The 22,925-nt window shown below is 35.9% G+C and overlaps 1 protein-coding gene across 10 annotated transcripts in view; it reads right to left on the reverse strand.

Moving 5' to 3' along the window:
• Positions 1 to 22,925, reverse strand: part of afdna (afadin, adherens junction formation factor a) — a 229,967-nt gene that overhangs the window by 4,007 nt on the left and 203,035 nt on the right. For 5 of the 10 annotated variants that reach the window (XM_030128104.1, XM_030128096.1, XM_030128098.1 and 2 more), the window contains 3 exons: positions 20,708 to 20,842; positions 14,603 to 15,146; positions 1,624 to 1,708 (listed from right to left, as the gene is read on the reverse strand). In XM_030128104.1, coding sequence (XP_029983964.1) covers positions 1,624 to 1,708; positions 14,603 to 15,146; positions 20,708 to 20,842 — 764 coding nt within the window. The remainder of the gene's footprint in view (positions 1 to 1,623; positions 1,709 to 14,602; positions 15,147 to 20,707; positions 20,843 to 22,925) is intronic. The other 5 variants (XM_030128103.1, XM_030128101.1, XM_030128100.1 and 2 more) reach the window with 3 other exon arrangements.

The raw sequence follows: 22,925 nt of genomic DNA on the forward strand, positions 1-22,925 counted from the left end.
GGATTGTTATTACATAATGAACCATGTTATTACATTTTTTTAAAATAAAAATGTGTCAAGTGCATTTTGTAATAAATTTCTCAAATTGTAACTTATAATGTGAAAAAATTTACTATATAATGCGTTGATGTAGTTCATTACAAAACGCCTCAGTTTATTACGTAATGCGGCTTTATTACAAGATGACGTGACATTCTTATTACATTTTGAACTTTTATTACATAATGGGAATTTATTACATAATGCGGCTCAACAGGCCTTAACCCTTTCATGCATGAATTATAAGAGCCTTAATCAAGATTTTCTTTTATCAGTGAGTGTTTTTATTCCTTGAGGCATTTAAAAAAACAATGTGATTGAAATAGTTTTTATGAACCCATTTTTCATGGAGTTGCAAAAATATCCACTCAGCTGGACGCCATGCATTAAATTTTTGTAGCAAAGAGGATACCACGCTCTACAGCAGGGGTGGGCCGGACTAGTGAAATAATATAAATAAGAGTATAAGAACTTATAAACAATGTCAACTCAACTCTGTCTTCTCTGTGTTCTTGAGTGAATAAAGTCAAATTCTGTATTGAAAATTTTTACATCTGCGAACTGTACTTGAACATAACACGAACAAATATGAGCAATCTGAAAATCATTTAAAAAAATAAGTGCAATTTTAATAATATTGTACCTAGTTTGTCATTTAAACATCACAACTTACAGATCACAGTGGATCTACAAATGCACAAAACATTTTATAACAGGCAGAATATTTTGTAAAATTAGACATACTACTCTTAAGACATTTCAGGTTGTTCATATTCGTTCAGGTTATTCTCATTTTTTATAAAAGGCTAGTCTGTCAATAAAAACAACTTTGTGTAATTTTGCTTTTTTTTTTAAAAACTAAAACAACAAAAATTTGCAGTTTTCATTATTTATAAGTTACTATGATAGTATTTTACTCGTCTGATCCACTTTAGATTAAATTAACCTAAAATGATTTTAACATCCTTGACAAATAATATCTTCAGTGTAATTTTTGCATTTCACAAACTCATCCCACGGGCCGGATTTGGCCCCCGGGCCGCATGTTAGACACCTGTGCTCTACAGTATTTGGAATGTGATTGCAGTACCAGTTTTGGCCACAATCCTACATACGACACCTTTAAGAATGGCCCATGTGATTTTTAAAATTTTTGTAAGAGGCCAAAAAAAGTGCCTAAATAAATGTATAAGTAGAGAATGAGATTAAAAACAACTGTAATGAAAAAAACATGTTTTGTTTCTGATTTAGTGTTTATTCGGAATAAAACAATCCTCTGTTTTGACTGAACTGCATCTTCTTTTGAAGTTGTATCACTGGTTTGCTTTATAGAAAACAATCAAGTGTCAAATCCATCCTTCACAGGGAAAGAGAGAGGACAAAAGAATAGTGATGTTTAGAACCCAGATTTGGACTTGGAAATCCTTTGTATAGTGTCGAATCATTCTGAATCACATCGAACCAAATCGCACTGAATAAAGTCAAATTGTCAAATCATAAATCCCAGAACGTCACTGTGGTGAATAAACGTGTCCTTGAGCGCTCACAGGTTGTTCAGGTCTTATCTCATTTTTTTAGCCTCACCTTTTCGTCCACTTGTCTCGCGGGTCCTTGTAGACTTCTCCTGATCCTACAACTCCTGCTGAGTTTCCAGTGTATGAGTTAAATCCTGCGAGACGTTCGGGATCCACACAAAAGACGGGACACGAGAGCAACAAGACATGAGTTAGCATCGTTCATGGATAACGTGTGTTTTCTGAAAACATCCGAAACGGAAGCTGCTGGGTGACGGCTGAGAACGCTATCCGTTAAAATACACACTTAAACATAAAACAGTGTGTGTTCGTAAGTAGAATAGAAACCTGATTTAGGCTACGTTCACACAGCAGGTCTTAACGAACAAGTCGGATTTTTTGGTGGAATACGAATTTTGTGTGTTCGTTCATATTCCACATTAAATGCGACTTCTATCAGTTTTGAGTATGAACTGAACGTGACCCGGAAATAAGTATGTTTTTCCCGTTGCTCCTCATCCTGGGACGCAGAATTGTGACGTTTGTCGCATGTAAAGGTTGGATAAATGCGACCTAGCCGTTCAGACTGAAGTTGCATTGCAAAATATCGGATATGTATCGGATTTAGGATCACAAATGAAAGTGGCCTGGGTCCGACTTGAAAACATCGGATTAGTGTTGTTCAAAGTGTCTTTAACAGGTTGGATACAAGTCGCATATGGACAAAAAAATTGGATTAGTGCTGTTCAAAGTGTCTTTAACAGATCGGATACTGGTCGCATATGGGCAAAAAAATCGGATTTGGGCCACATATGAAAGTGGCCTGGGTCAGATTTGAAAACATCGGATTTGTGTTGTTCAAACTGTCTTTAATAGATCGGATACAGGTCGCATATGGGGAAAAAAAAAAATCGGATTTGTGCTGTTCAAAATTTCTTTAACAGATTGGATACAGGTCGCATATGGGCAAAACATCGGATCTGGGCCACATATGAAAGTGGCTTGGGTCAGATTTGAAAACATCGCATTTGTGCTGTTCAAAGTGTCTTTAACAGATCGGATACAAGCCGCATATGAGCAAAAAATCGGATTTGGGCCACATATGAAAATGGCTTGGGTCGGATTTGAAAACATCGCATTTGTGCTGTTCAAAGTGTCTAACAGATCAGATATAGGTCGCATATGGGCAAAAAAAAATCATATTTGTGCCGTTCAAAGTGTCTTTAACAGATCGGATACAGGTCGCATATGGGCAAAAAAAAATCGGATTTGGGCCACATTTGCCTGCAGTCTGAACGTAGCCTTCCTTAGACACAAAACTTGAACGTGTTTATGACCACGGGCGCCAAAACCCAGCAGCTTCTCCGGTCGACATGATGTCATTTCCCACAGACCAGCCTAAGCAGGAAGGAAGGAAGGAAGGAAGGAAGGAAGGAAGGAAGGAAGGAAGGAAGGAAGGGTACGAGTTGTGGAGAAGCGTTAGGCAGAAACAGTCAGATCTCATTAAATCAGTGCAGCGAGCCGAAAAAAGAGAAAAGAGAGCGTTAAAGCTGTTAAAGGGCCATTCCAAAAGCAGCAAAATGGTCTGTGGAAGTGTCAACGGGCTCCGAGGTCCAGGTCACCGTCCAACATGTCCGACCTCCACGGAAGATTGGACGTGTCCTGAAGTCACCTGACGTTACGAACATCTGTTCGTATTTTAAGGCTGGGGCTGATTTAACCCATAAAGACCCAGTGGTACTTTAGTGTCAGTTCCCAAATGAACTTTTAACCTTTAACCTTTCTTAAGCGATTTATCACCATTTATTGTAATATTATCTTCTGTATTTTGCTTTTTTTTTTTCAGTGTAAATCATGTTTTTTTTCTGTATTTCATTCACTGATCATGTAGATGTTCATAAAAGCTCAGAGTAAATTTGAGGGTTATTATATCGAGAAGAGAGAAAACTGAAGAAAAAGTAACTTTTTCAGCAAATCTATCGTTAACTGAATATTAAAACACCCATCTGTATCCACTGTCATTGATCCAACTCCATGGGTTTTACTGGTGAATCAATGTTGTAGAAGATGACTGTTTCCATGGTAACTACAGAGCCTCTAAACGTCCAAATGGGTCATATCTGATGACCATGAAAAGATGAAGAACTGTATAATAGATTTTTTCATATTGCGATTTTTGTGATTTATTGTTCATTTAGCTGATTGTATTGATTCGTTTGGCTGTTTTGTTCATTTTGGTGCTTATTTTATTAATTCTTTTTAACATTTATTATGATATTCACTGTATTTTGCTTTTTTTCAGTAAAAAATAATAATTTTCCTATATTTAATTTAGTGATCATGTAGATGTTCATAAAAGCTTCAAAGGTTATATGAAAACAGAAAACTGAAGAGAAAGTGACTTTCAGCAAAATATATCATGAGCTGAACATATATATATATATATATATATATATATATATATATATATATATATATATATATATATATATATGTATGTATATATATATTTTTTTTAAATCATTTTTCCTTCATTTTTGTTTAGTTTATGGCTTATTTCTTCATGATTCTTATTTTGTTGATTTTTTTGTTGATTTTGTTGATTATTTTGGCTGTTTTTACTTAATTTTGTCATTTTTTTTCTCCACATTATTTAGTATTTTGTCAATTATTTTACATTTATTTTTGTTCTTTTTATTTAATATGTTTAAACTCAGTGTGTCCATCCACTGTCGTTGATCCAACACCATGGGTTTTACTGGTGAATCAATGTTGTAGAAGATGACGGTGTTTCCATGGTAACTACGAAGCCTCTGAACGTCCAAATGGGTCATATCTGATGACCATGAAAAGACGAAGAACTGTATTTTACACCAATTATTGACATGGATTGATAGGATTAATGGATCAACAGGTATTAAACAGTTTAGATCAGTAGATGTTTGGGTCTTTATGGGTTAAAAACAGTCAAATAAAACCTTCAGGCTCTAAACCAGGGGTGTCAAAGTCATTTTAGTTTAGGGGCCACATTTAGCCCAATATGAGCTCAAGAAAATAATAACAGTGAAAAAAAACTCAGTTACATTATGAAATGTGATTATGTTTACAAAAGTTTCCTTAAAATTGTGAAAAACATGAACAACCTGATATTTATTCAGAAAAGTGCAATTTCAACAATATTATGCCTTTACATTACAACTGCAAATACTCCAAACATTTAATAACAGGCAGAAAATGGTTAAAATTGCATTTATTTCTCTTAAGACATATCATTTTGTTCATATTTGTTCAGGTTATTCATATTTTTGTCAACAGATAGTTTGTAAAGGTAAACAATTTCATGTAATTTTACTTTTTTATGCTAAAACTAATGTTTTAAAATGTTTTGTTTGTTGTTAGTTGTTTTTTTTTTGTTTTTGTTTGTTTGAAAACTGGAAAATCGGACATATGCTTGTACCTGTGCTAAGAGATATGTGTACTGAAAATATGTCCTAATAAAAAGATTACTAAAAAAAACAAAAACAAAACAAAAAAAAATATGATGTTATTTGACTGGTCTGACCCATTTAAGATCATACTGGTCTGTATGTGGAACCTGAACTAAAACGATTTTGACACCACTGTTCATATTTGAAGTGTAATTTTTGCATTTCATGGGCTGGACTGGACCCTTTGGCGGGCTGGTTTTGGCCCGCGGGCCGTATGTTTGACCAACTGGACTCATTCAGCCTCCGTCCACAGGATGAACACGAGGACGGTGACCCCTGACCTTTGACCCCTTTAGGTTGCATTAGTCAGTCTCATGTGTCCCTGTGTCTTTCCAAACTGGAGCCTCAACCTGTCGGACTGGATCAGGACCGGGTCTGGATCTGGATCCGAATGTTTCACAACCCTGCAGTCTGCAGGTTTTTTGTTTCTGGGTAAAAATAATTCCACCAGCATGAACCAATAAATCCCACAAAATGTTTCATTTACTGTCGACGAATCCGATCAAAAGACCAAAACCAACAATGAACTGATGATTAAATATAGATCTGATTTTTCTGGAAACTACCAACACCTCAGAGTTCTTTATTTTAAATAAATAATAAAAACAGCAGTATGTGCATAAACATTGCTATATCCTCCTTTGCAATAAAGTGAACGACGAGTAAATAATGTATGATCACTTATTTTTATTCATTTTTCATTTTGTTTAAAATAAAGAACTGGTCTTCAAAGTGCAGATTGTTTAAGTCAATATGAATCTCACTAGATATTATATTGATCGTCAATTTTTAAAGATTTATATTAGAAATAATGATGATTCTATAGAAAACACAACAGAATAGAATAGCTATAACACAATTAAGTGAATGTGGACCAGTGTGGGTGGGTGGGGTACTACAGTACTTTTCTCTTTTTTTTTCTGTTTTTTCTTTTTTTCAGCTTGGAAATGGATGTTTAAAGCAGCGTACGACTTTCATCACAATTTGTTTTTGAAATTTATAAAACCCTAGTCACATCCTAATTATCACTAATCCATTTGTTTTTGAACAACTTTGAAGATGACTGCAACATAAACACAGTCTGCTTGTTTACATAACAAACCCAAACGCCACTCAGGCCTTATCGGAAACTTTGTCGCTAAGTGCTTTGTGGGAATGGCGACCAAACGAAAGCGGTTTCTCACAGATTGTTAATATATTCCCACTTATTCGGATTATTTAAAGCCAGACTATAACTGCGTAAAAGTAACTGTAGTCGCTTTTCCACTGGACATCTGCGCAAAACTTTACCGATATTTACTAAATGTCAAAAAAACAGAAGTGCGTAATGTCGGTTTTTCCATTAAATCACAAATGCGATGATTTGTTTATATATTATCGCGACATGACGTGAGAAGTTATTCCATAAACATGGAAATGAACATAAATATGGTGTTGATTTACAGATATATTCATTATTATTATATATGACCCCTCTATCTCGTACTAAATTAAAAAATGATTGTGTTTCCTGGTGTGTCCACACATACCGACACATTTCCTCTTCTTCTTCTCTTGTTGTAACGTACATCAACATCCGTTTTTTTAATTCACTTGTGTGTAGTTGCGAAAAAAGGTCTTTCCATTGCAGTTTTGCGTGATATACCATTTGTGCCAGGCCCGAAAAACCACCTCTTGATGGCGCAAAAACTTTTAATTGAAAAATGAGAGTTTTGGCGAAATTGTCGTTTTTCCATTAAGCAAATTTTTAAGCGCAAGTTATATTGGCGCAATTTGAGGGTCAATGGAAAAGCAACTACTAATCCATTAGTCTTTGAACAACTTCAAAGATGACTGCATCATTAACAGTCTACTTGTTTATATAAACTGAAACATCACTCAGGCCTTTTCAGAAATTTTGTCGCCAAGTGCATTGTGGGAATCGTGACCAAATGAAAGTCGTTTCTCACAGATTCGGTAAAAAAATGAATTTGATCGCTACAACGTACGATTATTCTGTCCACCAGGGCTGTTTTAAAGAATGAGTCTAGTCGGTGGATGGAGGAAAAGGCCACAGTTTTGCGTGATATACCATTTGCACTAGGCCTGAAAAACTACCTCTTGATGGCGTAAAAACTTTTAATCAAAAAATGAGACTTTTGGCGAAATTGTTGTTTTTCCATTAAGCAAATCTTTATGCATAAGTTATATTTCCGCAATTTGAGGTGAATGGAAAAGCGACTTGTGTTGGTTTTGGTCTTTTCAGTGGAGACGATGCCAGCCTGATCCCACATGTTCCAACTGCTACCTTCGACTTCTATCAGACAAATATTGTGAGTGTGCGATAAAAGTCGGTTTGAGTGGGTTCAGGCTCGGTAACAGACACCACAGGTCCAATCAGCAGAGGCTTCCTGTCTGAATGTGGTTCTGATTGAAACCAGCAGTGGAACGGTACCAGACGGCAGCAGGTACTCATTACCTGATCCACCTCCAACCCCGGACTCACACATTTAACACCCAGACTTAAACTCTACTACAGTCCAAATGCATGATGGGATGGAGGTGGGGGGGGTGGTGGTGGTTCAGTTCAGATGCAGACACAGTGACAGGGTGTGAACCCAGATGGATTCCTGCAGCTGGCAGCTCCTGGGCCCTTCTCTGGTTTAGGTTTTATAGAGCCAGCGCTGAGATCTGAAGCGGAGTTTGGGACTCGATCAAGTCCCGAAAAACCACATAAACACAAACTGGCAGAGAACAAAGAAACCACAGGGAAACGAGGCCCGTTCAAGGCCGGGCACATTCCACCGTGGAGCCAAAAGACATGGAAAATTATACTTCTGGAACCCTCCACTGGGTTTGATGCATTCTCAAAGGTTGTCAATGTTGTTCTTTTCCTTTAAGAGGCCGATAAAAAGTCACTGTTTTTGTGTTTTTTTATTGACTTTTGTTACAAAATCCATCTCCCAGGAAGCCCGGCTTTGCTCTTCCTTTGCTTTCTCTGCACCTACCGAAGCAAACTGGCGTCAGTCGTATTATTTCTGTGGTTTTATTCCGATCAGAAAACGAACTCGGCTTAAACAAAAGGCCATGTTTTATTAACCCTTAGATGCATAAGTGGGTCAAAATGACCCCGTGAGGTGGTTTTTATTGTAATATCTTTGAAATAAAAATGTATTATTTCATATTCTATACATAATTACCTTTTATAGAGTTGATGTAATTGTAGTTTTTGTATTTACTGCCCCAGGCTTCCATAGGTGGGTCAAATAGAGCAGGTGTCTAATGCTCCACCAGTGGAAGTGGGATTTTAAAGTTGTGCAACAGACTTTATCTAGTGTGAAATATTTTATTTGTCGTCACTGTCAATTTAATTTTCATATTGCTTATTATTATTATTATCACTATTAACACTTACATATTTACATTACTTATTAGTCATTTATTGTTGTTACTACTATTACTGTCATCACTTTATTATAACTTTTATTCTGATTATTAAACTATACATACACATATTGTTCATATCATAATATTAAATAATTAGCAATTTATTATATTATTATTATTATTATTATTATTATTACTACTACTACTCTGTTATTTGTTGTTTCTAATACTTTCTAATGTGCAATTGCCATTTTTTTTTTCCAATATTGTTTTATTTAATAGTTATTATTATAATTTGTTTCTATGTGTAGATTCCATGTTGTGTTGCTACTGGAACTTTAATTTCTTGATGGCTCTGCACAAGGGATCAATAAAGTTTTACCAAATCAAATCTAATCTAAAAATAATCCACATTCATTTTCAATGGAATTTCATTTGAACCTTTGATTCATTCAATAAAGGACTCACTCACTAAATGGGTGTTGATATTATCGTTATATGCTATATATTACATTCTATACACATTTTGCTTTAGTAATTTTCAAAATATATAAAAAAAAACATTTTAAAATTGTTAAATGTAAAATAAATAAATAAATAATAAAATCAGTAAAAAAAATTAAATATGAAATCTTTCTTTTGTGGACCAAATTATAATATAAATGATTATTTTTAACCTGACAAAAGTGTCATAAAAACACAATAATTTTAACTGGGGTCGTTTTGACCCATTTATGGACGAGTGGAGGGTCCAGACACTCGGTCATCGAAGGGTTAAAGTCAAACTGGTTTGGAGGACAGACGCCGGTGGAGCTGCCAGCTGATCAAGTCACATTCATTTGAATACATTTGCAGATTCATACACCAGGGAAGCCAGAGACTCAGGTGGCGCTGGGTCACCTGAACCTGCCGCAAAGCCCTGTGGGAGTTGTAGGAGTTTTAGTAGAAGCTGCAGCGTTAGAGAGCGAACGCATACACACGCACACAAACACACACCGACAGGAGACATGGACGACAGCCAGGAGGAAACAGAGTGAAACAGGCAAATTACCAAAACGAAGAAGGAAGCAGAGACAATTAAAAAATAAAGACGCAGCCTGGTGGAAACTACGCACAGGCAGGAAAAAAGCAATAGACATCAAGCCGGTTACTGGCAGCCAGGGTGCAGTGTGTTCCATGTGCATGTGTGTGTCCATTTAGTGGAACATGCAGCGTTTATTACTGAGGGGGAGGGGTGGGGGTGGGGGGGTAGTGGGGGACGTTAGTGGGATCCTGGATTTGAGTGAGAATGCAACACAACGTTCCCACGAGGTCCTGGGTGGGTTTGGGGATGGAGGGGGGATCGGACTCAAGCAGCGTTTCCTGGACCTCAGGTACTGGTCGGATTCAGACCGTGATGCATTCAAGGCTCCGTTTGTCTGTGGCTGCTCAAAACGCACACAAAAATATGTTAAATACGCAGAAATGTGAAGTATTTTTGATACTGTTGGTCACTGTCTGATGCTTCGTTGACGTGTCCTGTCAACATCAGTCATTTTAAATCAATGGCAAAAGGACAAATGAGGGCGTAGATGTTTTTGCTCATTGATTGAATTGGGTTTGGCTTTGAGATGCTTTTAAGGAACATTTATTTATTTTATTTTGCACAACAACAAATCAAACATTAGGACAAACAAAGAAACAACTTGTGCAGGTGAGATCAGAAAACCCCATGAGGCATTGTCGTTATACTTTTAGTAACTTTTAAAATAATGGTGACGTTTTATATGTTCTTATCAATTTTTAGTTTGTTTTTAGTACTGATTTTCAATGTGTATGTGATTTCCATTTTGTGTAACTTCTGCTGCTGTCTTGACCAGGACACTCTTGAAAAAGACATTTTTAATCTCGATGAGCTTTTTTTTCCTGGTTAAATAAAGGTTATAACATCACACTTACAATTACGAGTCAAATATACCCATAAATAAATAGAATTAAAACTCACTTTTGCTTATTCTCTCACTTTTTCTGTTATTTTCTTCACTATTCATCTTAAATTTCCTTATTATTTATCTCGTATTATAACTTATTGGCTTCTAAAGCACCGTGAATAACCTAATAATATGATGAAGTGATACATAAAAACACTTACACATATTAAAATTATATAAAACTTCTTGTTTTTGATAAATAACTGAATTAAAAAACCTTAAACTCATTCTGTTCACACAGGACCTGGTAGCTGGTACTGTGAAGAACAGCTGGTTTCAGGTCATTCAGCAGCTCCTACACAAAAACTTCAATTTAATAAATACATTAAATAATCATAAATTGCACAGGTTTTTTTTCTTTCATATCTGTATAACACTGGAGCCGTTGAATAGAGGCTGAAAAATTCTTGTTTTACTTCTTTTTAGGCATTTTAAGCCAAAATCATGAAGTGATACTGAATACATTTAATAATAATTTGACTTATTGTCTGATTTTTACAATTTAACAATATGCCTGGAATAAAAAAGTGCGTCTGATGTGAAATGTAGTATGACCTCAGTTAATTTAGAGGCTGTTGAAGGGAAAAAATAGGAACCCAGATAAACCCAGAGAATCAGACACTTTAAATATTTGCTCTACATTAACAAAAAATACTTTTATCTTCATGATAAAAATGTTTACGAGACGATTAAAGCTGAACCCAACCTTTCGTTTCTGGAATTTCTGTTGTTGTGACACATAGCTGCCACTAGAGGTCACTGTGGTTTAATGGAAGGAAGTTTGATGGAAACAGGAGGTTGAATGTTTTAAAAAAGCAAGTTTTACATATAATTCACCCTTTTGACTGTGTTGTTAATACATTTACAAACACTGAAACAGTATGTAGTCATGTAAACATATAGAAATAATTTTTTTTTTTACTATTTTGAGTGAGAAAAACCCTAAAAGTTGCAGAACCATCTCAGTTTTACAGCTGTTCTTGAATGCCTGATACATTTCATTGATCTTTATTTTCTAAATCACTACATCAGTTTTACTTTGTCTCTGTGAATTAAACTTAAATTACTTTATGAAGAAAACAAAAGTGATTCTGTTATGGAAAACTATGGACATTTTTTCCAATGAAACTCTGATTATATTATTACACCGTTAAGGAATAAATGGAATTAAATATTTGTACCTCTTCTCATGAAATGACTGTGACAATGTGATTCATTATTAAAAGATAAAGGTAATGACAGATGTGTATAAATATGAATAAAAACAGGAATGTGTCTGAAAACCAAATTATTCCAACTTTATGGACATCAATGCACTTGTGCTGTACATATATTTTTAATTTTTATCCCTGTTTTTCATCCGTATTTGAGTCATTTACGTGTTATTCTGAGCTTCTATTGTTTACCTGACTCCCTACATGTGAAGTCATTTACAGATTATGTTAAAAAAGCGCTTGTTGACAGGAGGTTTTTCCGCCTTTGAAAAGCCACAGACAAACCAGGAGCTGTTCACTCGACGCACCGCTGCTGTGTGCGTTTTGGTTGGTGTTTATGAATGAGGGCGTCCGTTTATCGGGTGATTAATGGGCGTGAAAAAGCCAATGGTGTGTCTCCTTCCCTTTAAAGCCAACACCACTAAGCAGAGCCACGGGGCAGGAAGGGGGCGGGCAGAGTGACATCTTGGCCACGCCCCCCGCCCCAAGCAGCAACCAACCAGACACAAAGGAGGCGGCGAGCGACAACACCAACAGTACTACGATTGGCTCTGATGGGTCTCAATCTGCAGCGAAAAGTGGTGGCGTGATTATCGATTGCTTTTTTCTGTTGGCTAGTGCTGATTGGGGGGGGTGATGATTGGAGGACGATGAGGAGGGGGGAAAAAATGATTGTGGACGGGAACGGGGGTGTAGTGCCGTCGGAGCGCACCGCGACGAAGCTGCGCCGTAGTTTTCTGTAAATCAGAAAAAGGTGTTTTTCGCATTTCCTGGTTGGATTTCGGAAATATTTTTGAACGTTTGAAGGTCGAACAATTCCTAAATCCCTCCTGTAATCCCGCAAAAATAAATGGAATGGGCAACGTTGACATTTAAAGTGTGTTGACTGGTTAGCAACAACCTGTACTGGTCTGCAACTGGTGCAAAATCCACTGTTATGGCAATAATTATGTAAGATTTATTCAGTCTATTATCTACACTAATTATCAATAATCAATATGATATCCATCCCAATACAAAACTATACTATGACATTTGTCATTATTATTTATCTACACATAAATGTACTGTTTTTACATAGACCTGAGTTCATAGATATACATACTATAGAAACTATAGACATACTATACATATAGATACACATACTGTTTTCATAGATCGACATACTATAGATACTATAGACACACTATATAAATCTGTCTCTCTTTTTATATGCATATATCGAGAGAGATAGACAGATATATAGATATAAATACTGTTCATAGATATAAAGGCTGTTACATACTGATATTAAAATTGTGTTGATTCATATTTTATGTCTATTTTTTAGTCTCCTTTTAGTTCTATTCTTATTTTACTTTATAATATTTGATATTCTATTTTCTTATCTAATTTTTAGTTCTTGTAATTTTATATCCGCTCAATTCTTATTTTCAGACATACTGCTGTTTTTTTTTTTGTTCATATCGTTGCACTGACTGGAGTAACATTCCTTATGATAATAAAAGCTATTCCATTCTAAAAAAATATTTTAAAAAATTAAATATCTTTAAAACAATCTGTTTTGCAGATTATTAAACCAACACACCTTAAATTTTGTTGCGTAGGTTGTTCTTAGTACTACATACGTCCGCCTACATTCCTTTATGCTGTGTTAAATGCAATAAAATCTTTGACGTTGCTAAGTTTTTTGTCCAACTGTGATGTAATATTCTCACCATGATGATTGGGTTTCTGTCTATGTGAACTTAAGGTAAAACATGATCCAACATAGTTTTATCGAAACTGTACAAGGTCGACCAACAATTACAGAACAGTGTCAATATGCATTATTTCACCATTTAGCAATGAGAGATATAGTCACAACAATTAAAGCAAGCACTAATCTGGATTTAGCGATTTGTGACAAACTAATCTGATATACGCAATATAGACAAAAGTATGTGGACACGTTAGATTCAGGTGTTTCTTTTCTAACAAGGGTCTGAGATACAAAACAATAATGACTAATATCATAATAAGGAGAAAATATTGAACAAAAAATTGTTGTTTATATGTCAAATCAGGGTGAACAGGACATCTTACATGTGTCACAATATTTTCGTCCATGTAGTTTATAAACATCAATATTTCCTCAAAGTTTTAATGGTAGATTTTTCTTCCTCAGTGGGATGTAGAGAAAGTAGATGGTTAGTTGCGGTAGAAAATTATTATTTACAGTCAAAACCTGAAAAATATTTTAGAAATTTAGAGGAAGAACATTTAAAATCATAGTCATGGATAAAAAAACTAAATCAATGTTGAGAGAAATTAAGTCAAAACCACCTCTGAGGTATAACAATTTAAACCAAACTAATCAATGCAATGATATTTATATCAATATAAAACTATATTATGACATTTATCATTGTTGTTTTGCAGAAGAAACACCTGAATTCAACGTGTCCCAATACTTTTGTCCACATAGTGTATATTCACGATAATTTGAGCAATCAAGCATTAATTTTGATTTTGCGATTTGTGATGGGTTGACCTAATCTGATATGAAGTCCTATGTATTCGTGCTGTCTGTAAATCTGCTTTAAAACCTTCGAAATAGTCACAACTTATTGCGTCAAAGGTGCGCTCCGGTACGTAAACGAACAGCGCTACACCCGCGGACAGGACACAAAAAACCAAACACATACTGATTTGCCTGAAAAGAGGGAGGAAAATTTCCACATATAAAAAAAAACAACAAAAAAAAAAACAAACGATAAATAAAAACTTGATCGACGACAAAAATTGAAAAAAATGTGGACAAACATGTAAAGAGGGGAAAAAGTAGAAGGTGGTGGTGAAAGGGCAGAACGCCTCCGCACTGAAAAACAAAGTGAAAACAAACACATGACAGCTCTAAACCATGAAGGAGCGACTACGGAAGTGAAGAGGTGAGTGGATGCGAGGGAGGGATGGGAGCTGTAGAGGGCGCTGTGGCGTTCCTGACTCCGCTCTCCTCTCCCTGGTTCTACCTTTAAAGCCTCCGGGGGGCATGGAGCTGGGTTTGGCAGGAAGGGGGGGGCCTGTACTGTTGGAGTTGTTGACTGGCGGCTGGAACGAGCCAGACAGGAAGATGCCGTCAGAAAGAGGGCGGGGCTTGCGCGCAGTGGGCGGCGGCTGAGGCTTGCTGTGATTTGGCGAGACGGAGGCCGGGAGGTCGCCGTACGACTTCCGGGTCGCCGACAGCTTCACCTGACCTGATTGGCCGCCGCCACTCCCTGCTTTGGTGGTGGCTTCCTCCTCGTCTTCCTCATCGCCCGCGTAGGAGACAAACTTGGCGGTGTAGAGCGTGTCGGGGGAGGCGACCTGGGTTTTGAGGTAGGAGGTGTTTCTCTGTGGGGGGGGCGGGGGGGTGTTAGTAGGGTTGTGCGGGGCGGGGGGTTGGTAATCCCGGGGCAGCGGGGGCCGATACAGACCGGCCGGCTCGTCTGGCGTCAGCAGCTTTCTCTCGGCCTCCTCGTGCTGCCGGCGCCGCTCGGCCTCCAGGCGAGTGTAGTACTCCTCCTCCTGTCTCCTCTGGGGGAGGGACAACCTGTTAGTACGCTCCACTCTGATTGGCTCTCAGCTCACTACAGGTCGCTAACGGGCCAATCAGCCACACAAACACCCAGGGGACTCCATCACACGGTTCTACTAGAGGTACGGATTCTAACTACAGCTGATCTGACGAACCATCGGAGGAAACAAATGCCTACGGATCTGATCGAACTGACCCTCCATCAGGGGCTTCAGTTGTAAAACTGGTGGTTTATTTTCAGTTCTGATTTTTAAATGTAGAGGATGAGGAGGAGTTTAGACCTGTGCTCCATGTCTGTTCAGTGGGACTGTGGTGGAATGTTGTTTATCGATGGCCAGAATACAAAACCTATCTGAAAAAATCACTTTTTTCAGGAAACAAACAAAAAAAAAAGTTTAGTTTTATTATAGCATGCTCTTTGTTAAAGATATCCAAGCATATTCTACTGTTCTCAGACTCTCTTTCTATATTATGTGTTAACAATATCATCCTTGTTCTCACCATTTAATGTGAAAACTCAAACTCTAAAAATTTGCAGATAGGAGGTTTTGTTTTTTGGCCATTGCTACATTGTTTATTGTTTACTCTAGTGTGCAATGTTTGTTGGTTTATGTTATTATTCTTTTTTTTTTTTACTGCTTATAATCATTACTACTTATATTACTTATTACTTGCATATTATTGTTACAGCTACTAATACTATTATCACTTCATTATAAATTATATACACATATATATTACATACTGTGCAAATTATATTATAACATAATTACATAATTATTTTTATTTATTATTATTATTTCATTATTACAACTTTGTTCTACTTGTATTTTCTAATGTGCAACTGACCTCTTTTTACTACTGTTTTTATATTTTTATTGTTATTACTATTTTCTTGTAACATTTCTTATATGTATACATTCGTTGTTGTGCTGCAACTGGAACCTCAATTTCCTGAGGGCTCTAATCTAATCTAATCTAATCTAATCTCATCTCATCTAAATTCAGGTATTATTTAAGACTGAAAATAGATCTAGATTTAAGATATAAAATATGTAAAAACAAATTGTCTTTTGTTGTTCATGGCTGTATTGTGTCCTGATTTTACGTGTGATTATACTAAAAGCTTCACTTAATTGTGGTAACCTCATCAGGATAAAATGATAATGTGAATATTTATGTCACTAAATGTAAAAATAATAAAACTTTATTTCATTACCTCATCTGTAAACATGATATCTGTAATGTAATTAACCTACTTTTATTTATCGTATTACTTTAACCTCGAGCAGCAGAAATAACTTTTTGTTCACATATACATACTGTTCATGTTGTTAATATTGTGTTTATTCGTATATATTTTATTCTTATTTTATTTTTTGGAATTTTATATTTGCTGTATTCTGATTTTCTTATGTATTAGTTTTTTTTATTCATAGTTTGCACTGACTGGAATAGTACTCTTAATTTCATTGCACACACATTGACAATAAAGGCTATTCTATTCTATTCTATTCTATTCTATTCTATTCTGTTTCTAGAATAGAACAGTGAAGAATAGAATAGAACAGAATAGAATAGAACAGAGCAGAGCAGAAGAGAATAGAAGAATAGAATTGAATAGAATAGAACAGAGAAGAACAGAATAGAACAGAGCAGAATAGAATAGAACAGTCTGCTCTGTTCTATTCTATTCTGCTCTGTTCTACTATTCTATTCTGCTCTGTTCTATAATATTCTGCCCTGTACTATTCTATTCTATTAGGGTTAGCAGAATAGAATAGAATAGAATAGAACAGACTGTTCTATTCTATTTCTAGAATAGAACAGTGAAGAATAGAATAGAACAGAATAGAATAGAACAGAGCAGAAGAGAATAGAAGAGAAGAATAGAATTGAATATAACAGAGCAGAATAGAATAGAACAGTCTGCTCTGTTCTATTCTATTCTGCTCTGTTCTACTATTCTGTTCTATAATATTCTGCCCTGTACTATTCTATTCTATTCTATTAGGGTTAGCAGAATAGAATAGAATAGAATAGAATAGAATAGAACAGACTGTTCTATTCTATTCTATTCTATTCTATTCTATTGAACAAAATGCCAAACTCTCTGCATTTAACAGTTTTACAGCAGAAGCCCCTGGACTCAGATGGATCGAACTGGTCTTCCTTGGCCTGACAATAAGGATAATAGTAAAAAATAAAGACTCTATTGTTCTATCGGTGACAAAATACAGTTAATAAAGTTGTATTTTTCTACTAAACTGAGCCAAAATCTATTCTGAGCTTCCAACAAATCTGAGACGAAACCTCTTCAAACCCCTGACGCTGATCGTGGTCTGACACTAGGACTGGATTGGCTGTACCGTGGCCTGGCTCCGCCCACTGGACCACCCTGTCTACCACCATCGCTGTGTGTGTCCATATGTGTGTGTGTGTGTGTGTGTGTGTGTTAAATGGTTTTTGCGGGCAGGTCTGTGATCCCGGCCCACCCTGAGCTGTGAGCTGCTCACACATGAATCCACAGCGGGTGGGGCGGGTGGGGGCGACTTGTGTTTAGATTTCTGGGTTTGGAGCCGGACCAGCTGCTCCGGGTCACATGTGCTTCTGTGACGCCGCCGCCGGTGTCAAGACGTCATTTTTTTGGTCCGTTTTCGTGTGCGGTCGAGGTCCTCGCCCCCGATAACCCTGATTCAGCGGGTGGAATCTGAAGAAACTGGGAGGGATTAGTGGGTGCGTGGGTTTTTCGATGAGTGGGTGAATGTGTGGAGTATGGATGGCTGAGGGTGGGCATGAGGCAGGGTGGTGGGTTTATATATGTGTATTTATGAGTGTGTGTGTGTGTGTGAATGACCTGAATATAAAGCATGTGGTTTTGGGAGGAGTGGCAGGGTGGGCGGCATTCCCTAAAAGTATTTTCTGAAGCGATGCTGAATGGAATGGTAACAAAAAAATAAATGAATTCAACAAAAAAAACTGAAACAAAACCTGACCAAATCATAACGTCTACCCCAAAAAAAACCCAACTGAATTTCCTGACGTACACTGACAACAATAACAACAACAACAACAACATGATGGGAGTCCCATGCTCAAGGTGGGTGGGGGCACAATACAGACATGACACGGCAAAAACATCACATAGGGTGGGGGGGTGCACAGGATGAGGACATGCAATTGGACATTTTAAACAGTAAAAAAACAAAAACAAATAAATATCAGAAAAATACATCAAAACAATCTTAAACATGATGTCATACACATGTTAATAAAGCTGTCATTGTTGCTTTTGTCCAATTCGTACTTTAAAGTCTAACAGATAAACGTAAGTCGATAAACGATTCTTGATTTCCGTTCTGAAAACGAGCAGTGGTCCGATCGCTGGTTTATTCGAATCCAACGGAACAAACACCAGAACGACGACACACGCACAAAATAATGTATGTTTGATTTAACACCTGAGACAAAGATGGGCGGGTGGACACGTGATCGGACCACTGGTCGTTTCGCGGAATCCAAAATACTTATTTATTTATTTTACATTGACCGCGTCTTATCAAAGGCTAATGAAGAAAGAACAAGACAGGTTAATTATCAAACCAAACTGAATCATTTTTATAAATAATGACACATTATTAGATTAAAAAGACTGAAATCTAGTGACAAAAAAACTAACATTAAGTCTATTTTCCCAAAGAGCGACGTGTGGATTTAGTGTGAGGACTTAATAAATAGCAATTAAGTCTTTTTTTTTCTTTAAAAGTTAAGGAAAAAAGTGACACAACCTGGCTGTGTATGTTTTGTTAACTATACTAATATGTCTTTATGAAGCTGAATATTACATTTATTTATATTTTATCAAGTCATTTAATCTCTTTTTATGTAAAGAAATCAAATCTAATAACTTTTTTCCTGAAGTTTTGGTCATTTTAATTTACAAAAAATAAGAACTCATGTATTTGACATCTATTTTTCCAAACAGCAACATGGATTTAATTTAAGGACTTAATAAAAAGCCATTAAGTCTTTTTTTTCTTTAAAACTTAAGTGAAAAAGTGACACAAACTGGCTGTGTATGTTGTGTTAACTCTACTAATATGTCTTTATGACGCTTAATATTACATTTATTTATACTTTATAAAGTTATTTAACCCTGAAGCCAAATCTGATAACTTCCTTTTTGAAGTTTTGGTCATTTTAATTTACAAAAAATAAGAACTTATGAATTTGACATACATTTTCCAAATGAGCACTTAACAGTAACATGGATTTAATTGAAGACTTGGAAAAAAAGAAGTAGTCTTTTTTTCTTTAAAACTTGTGGGAAAAAAGTGACACAAACTGGCTGTGTATGTTTTGTTAACTATACTAATACAGGCGTGGAAAAAAATATTAGACCACCCTTGTTTTCCTCAGTTTCTTGTTCAGTTTAATGCCTGGTATAACTGAAGGTACGTTTGTTTGGACAAATGTAACGAGAACAGCAAAAACAGCTCATAGTAGTTTAATTTCAGAGCTGATATCTATCCATTTAACATGTTTTCTTGTTAATAAGCAAAATCACTTCAGTTCTTCCATCAGTATCTATGGCATTGTACTGACAAAAACTGTGCTTTTAGACATTCCATGTTTTCTTTTCTGTTTCAGTCACATGATACACACAGGAGTTAGGACTGGACTGCTAAATCATTGTTTCTGATGACTTTAGATGGTCTAATAACTTTTTTCCGCGACTGTATGTCTTTATGAAGCTGAATATTACATTTATTTATACTTTATAAAGTCATTTAACCTCTTTTTATGTAATGAAGTCAAATCTGATAACTTCCTTTTTGAAGTTTTGGTCATTTTAATTGATAAAATATATGAAATTATATATTTGACATGCATTTTCCCAATGAGCACTTAACAGCAACAATGTGTGGATTTGATGTAAGGACTTGAGAAAAAGCCATTTAGTCTTTTTTTCTTTAAAACTTAAAGAAAAAGAGTGACAAACTGGCTCTGTATGTTTTGTTAACTAAACTAATATGTCTTTATGAAGCTGAATATTACATTTATTTATATTTTACAAACTTATTTAACCTCTTTTTATGTAATGAAGCCAAATCTGCTAACTTCCATTTTTGAAGTTTTTTCATTTGGGATTTTTTTTTAATCCTAGATGCACTTGCGTCATTTCAAGCAGAAAGTTGACAAAAAGATGCATAATAAAGCATTTTCTTTAGTTAGTTCAGCTTCTGTTTTAACCAACTTACATTATGTATGTTTGCTATACTAGGCACTAGATTTGGTTTTAATATTATTACATGTAAATTGGGCTGCATTTTAAAACAATATAACTGTAAATCGTAATGTAACTCAATACAATATTCTAAAAGTTTCACACTGATAAGGACAGGTCTAAAAAATGACACTGTTTGTGCTTTTTGGCAGAAAAATAAAAGTCGAAACCTGACATTTGTTCAGACACACATATATGTACCGACACATATCGCTGTCATGTATGAAATTAAACATGCTGCGGTTGAAGTTGTGTTAAAGCGTCTGAACCGACCTTCTCCTCGGCCTCTCGTTTGGCTCTCTCCTCCTCCCTCCACCTCCTCTCCTCTTCCTGCTTCACTCGCTCCTCCGCCTCCCGCTTACGAATCTCCTCCAGCTGCTGTTTACGCCGTCGCTCCTCGTCCTGCAACTGATGAGACGCCACGCACACAGAGAACGACATGGCCAGAGGCACGCAAAGACAGTCACACATGCAAACACACAGTCAGTATCGCAGTCATGTCAGAGGAAGCCCATACATTTACACTACGTGGACAAAAGTATGTGGACACGTTGAATTCAGGTGGTTTTTTTCTAAAAGGGGTCTGGGATACAAAACAATAATGACAAAAGTCAGAATATAGTTTTACATTGGGATAAATATCATTACATTGCACTAGTTAGTTTGGTTTAAATTGTTATCTCTGCTTCTAAAATGCCTCAGAGATGGTTTTTACATAATTTCTTGCAACATTGAGTTTTTTTTAATATATCTATGACTATGATTTCAAATATTCTTCCTCTAAATTTCTAAAATATTTTTCATGCTCTGACTGTAAATAATTTTCTACCACAACTAAACATCTACTTTCTTTATATCTCACTTTTATTGAGGAAATATTGATGTTTTTATCTCAAATCCTCATGAACAGGACATCTTACAGCTGTGGACATGATGCGTCCCAATATTTATGTCCATATAGTTTATAAACATCAATATTTCCTTAAAGTTTAATGGGAGATTTTTCTTCCACAATGAGATGTGAAGAAAGTAATGGTTATTATTTACAGTCAGAGCATGAAAAATATTTTAGAAATTTAGAGGTAGAACATTTAAAATCAGTCATGGATTTAAAAAAAAAAACAACGATATTGAGAGAATTTAAATAAAAACCATCTCTGAGATTTTTTGGAAACAAAGAACACAATTTAAACCATACTAATCAATATAATGATATTTATCCCAATATAAAACTATATTCTGACATTAGTCATTATTGTTTTGTATCCTGGACCCCTGTTAGAAAAGAAACACCTAAATTCAACATGTCCACATACTTTTGTCTTTTTTTTTTTTTTTTCATCTGAGTACATTTACCCACATCTGGTGACTCCGTTAAACTGCTCAGACACTAATGTTGACTAACATATTCTGTGTAATGTGAAGTACGCTGGATTTGTCTCACAGGACTGCTCCAGGAGGGAGGAGCAGTGTGCACTGCAAACACACAGCACACGCAGACACACCGCTCAACATGCAGACGACGACAACAACAACGACAACAACATGCAAAAACACCAGCAGCGCCCGGAGCAGAGCAGAAAACAAAGACCAGCGTTCAGTCACCTCAGGTGCAGTCGATCTGTTAGAAAACACCTCTGAAGAGGAGAGGAAATCAAACGCACCCAAAGTAACTGAAAGGTTCACAGGCTGTTGCAGAAACACTCTGACAATAATACGTACATCGCAACACAGTAAACTCAGAGGAATTTGGTGATACACAAAACAAACAGACTCTTTCTTTTGGCTGAATGGTGGTTAAAGGTTCAGTTCACCTAAAAATACACAAAAACATTCTTCCACTTATCAGAACTGGAACCAGGACAAAGAAAACTGAGTGGAACTGAAGGCAGGGCTCAGTGTCCGGGGTCATTATTTGGATTAATTGTTTTAAAATGTTTTTTGCAAGTTGTCTAGGTTTTTTCAGCTGAATTAGGACCATTTTGCACCGCTGAATCCAAAAATGACATCTGTTTTTCTCAATCAGGTCAGGTTTTTTTGCTAATTTGATTTTGAAAAATTTTAACTTCTGACAAAATTGATTACATTTTTGTGACTTTATCAGATGATTTTTTATATACTTCTCACCCAAAATAGGTTTTAAGAGAAAAAAAAATCATTTTCTAACAGGATGTATTTATTATTTATTATGTATTCACCGCAGATGTAGCAGAATATGTCAGGCTTATTTTTGCAAGATCTTCTAGTCGAAGCCATTTCATTCACCTGTAATATTAAAAAAAACATTCATCATAAATTGGCAACAGTAAAATCTTCAGAACTCGTTTATTGCAAGAAATATGAAAGAATTTTGTATCATATGATGTAAAAATGCCCATAAATGTAAGCAAAAATGTTAAAAAGCCAATATGTAGCATAGTTCAGAAAGTTGACCTGACTGAGCAAAATTAATGTGATTTTTGGATTCAGCACACCAAAATGATCCTACATC

Source organism: Sphaeramia orbicularis, chromosome 24 (assembly GCF_902148855.1).
Source record: "Sphaeramia orbicularis chromosome 24, fSphaOr1.1, whole genome shotgun sequence".
Lineage (NCBI taxonomy): Eukaryota > Metazoa > Chordata > Actinopteri > Kurtiformes > Apogonidae > Sphaeramia > Sphaeramia orbicularis.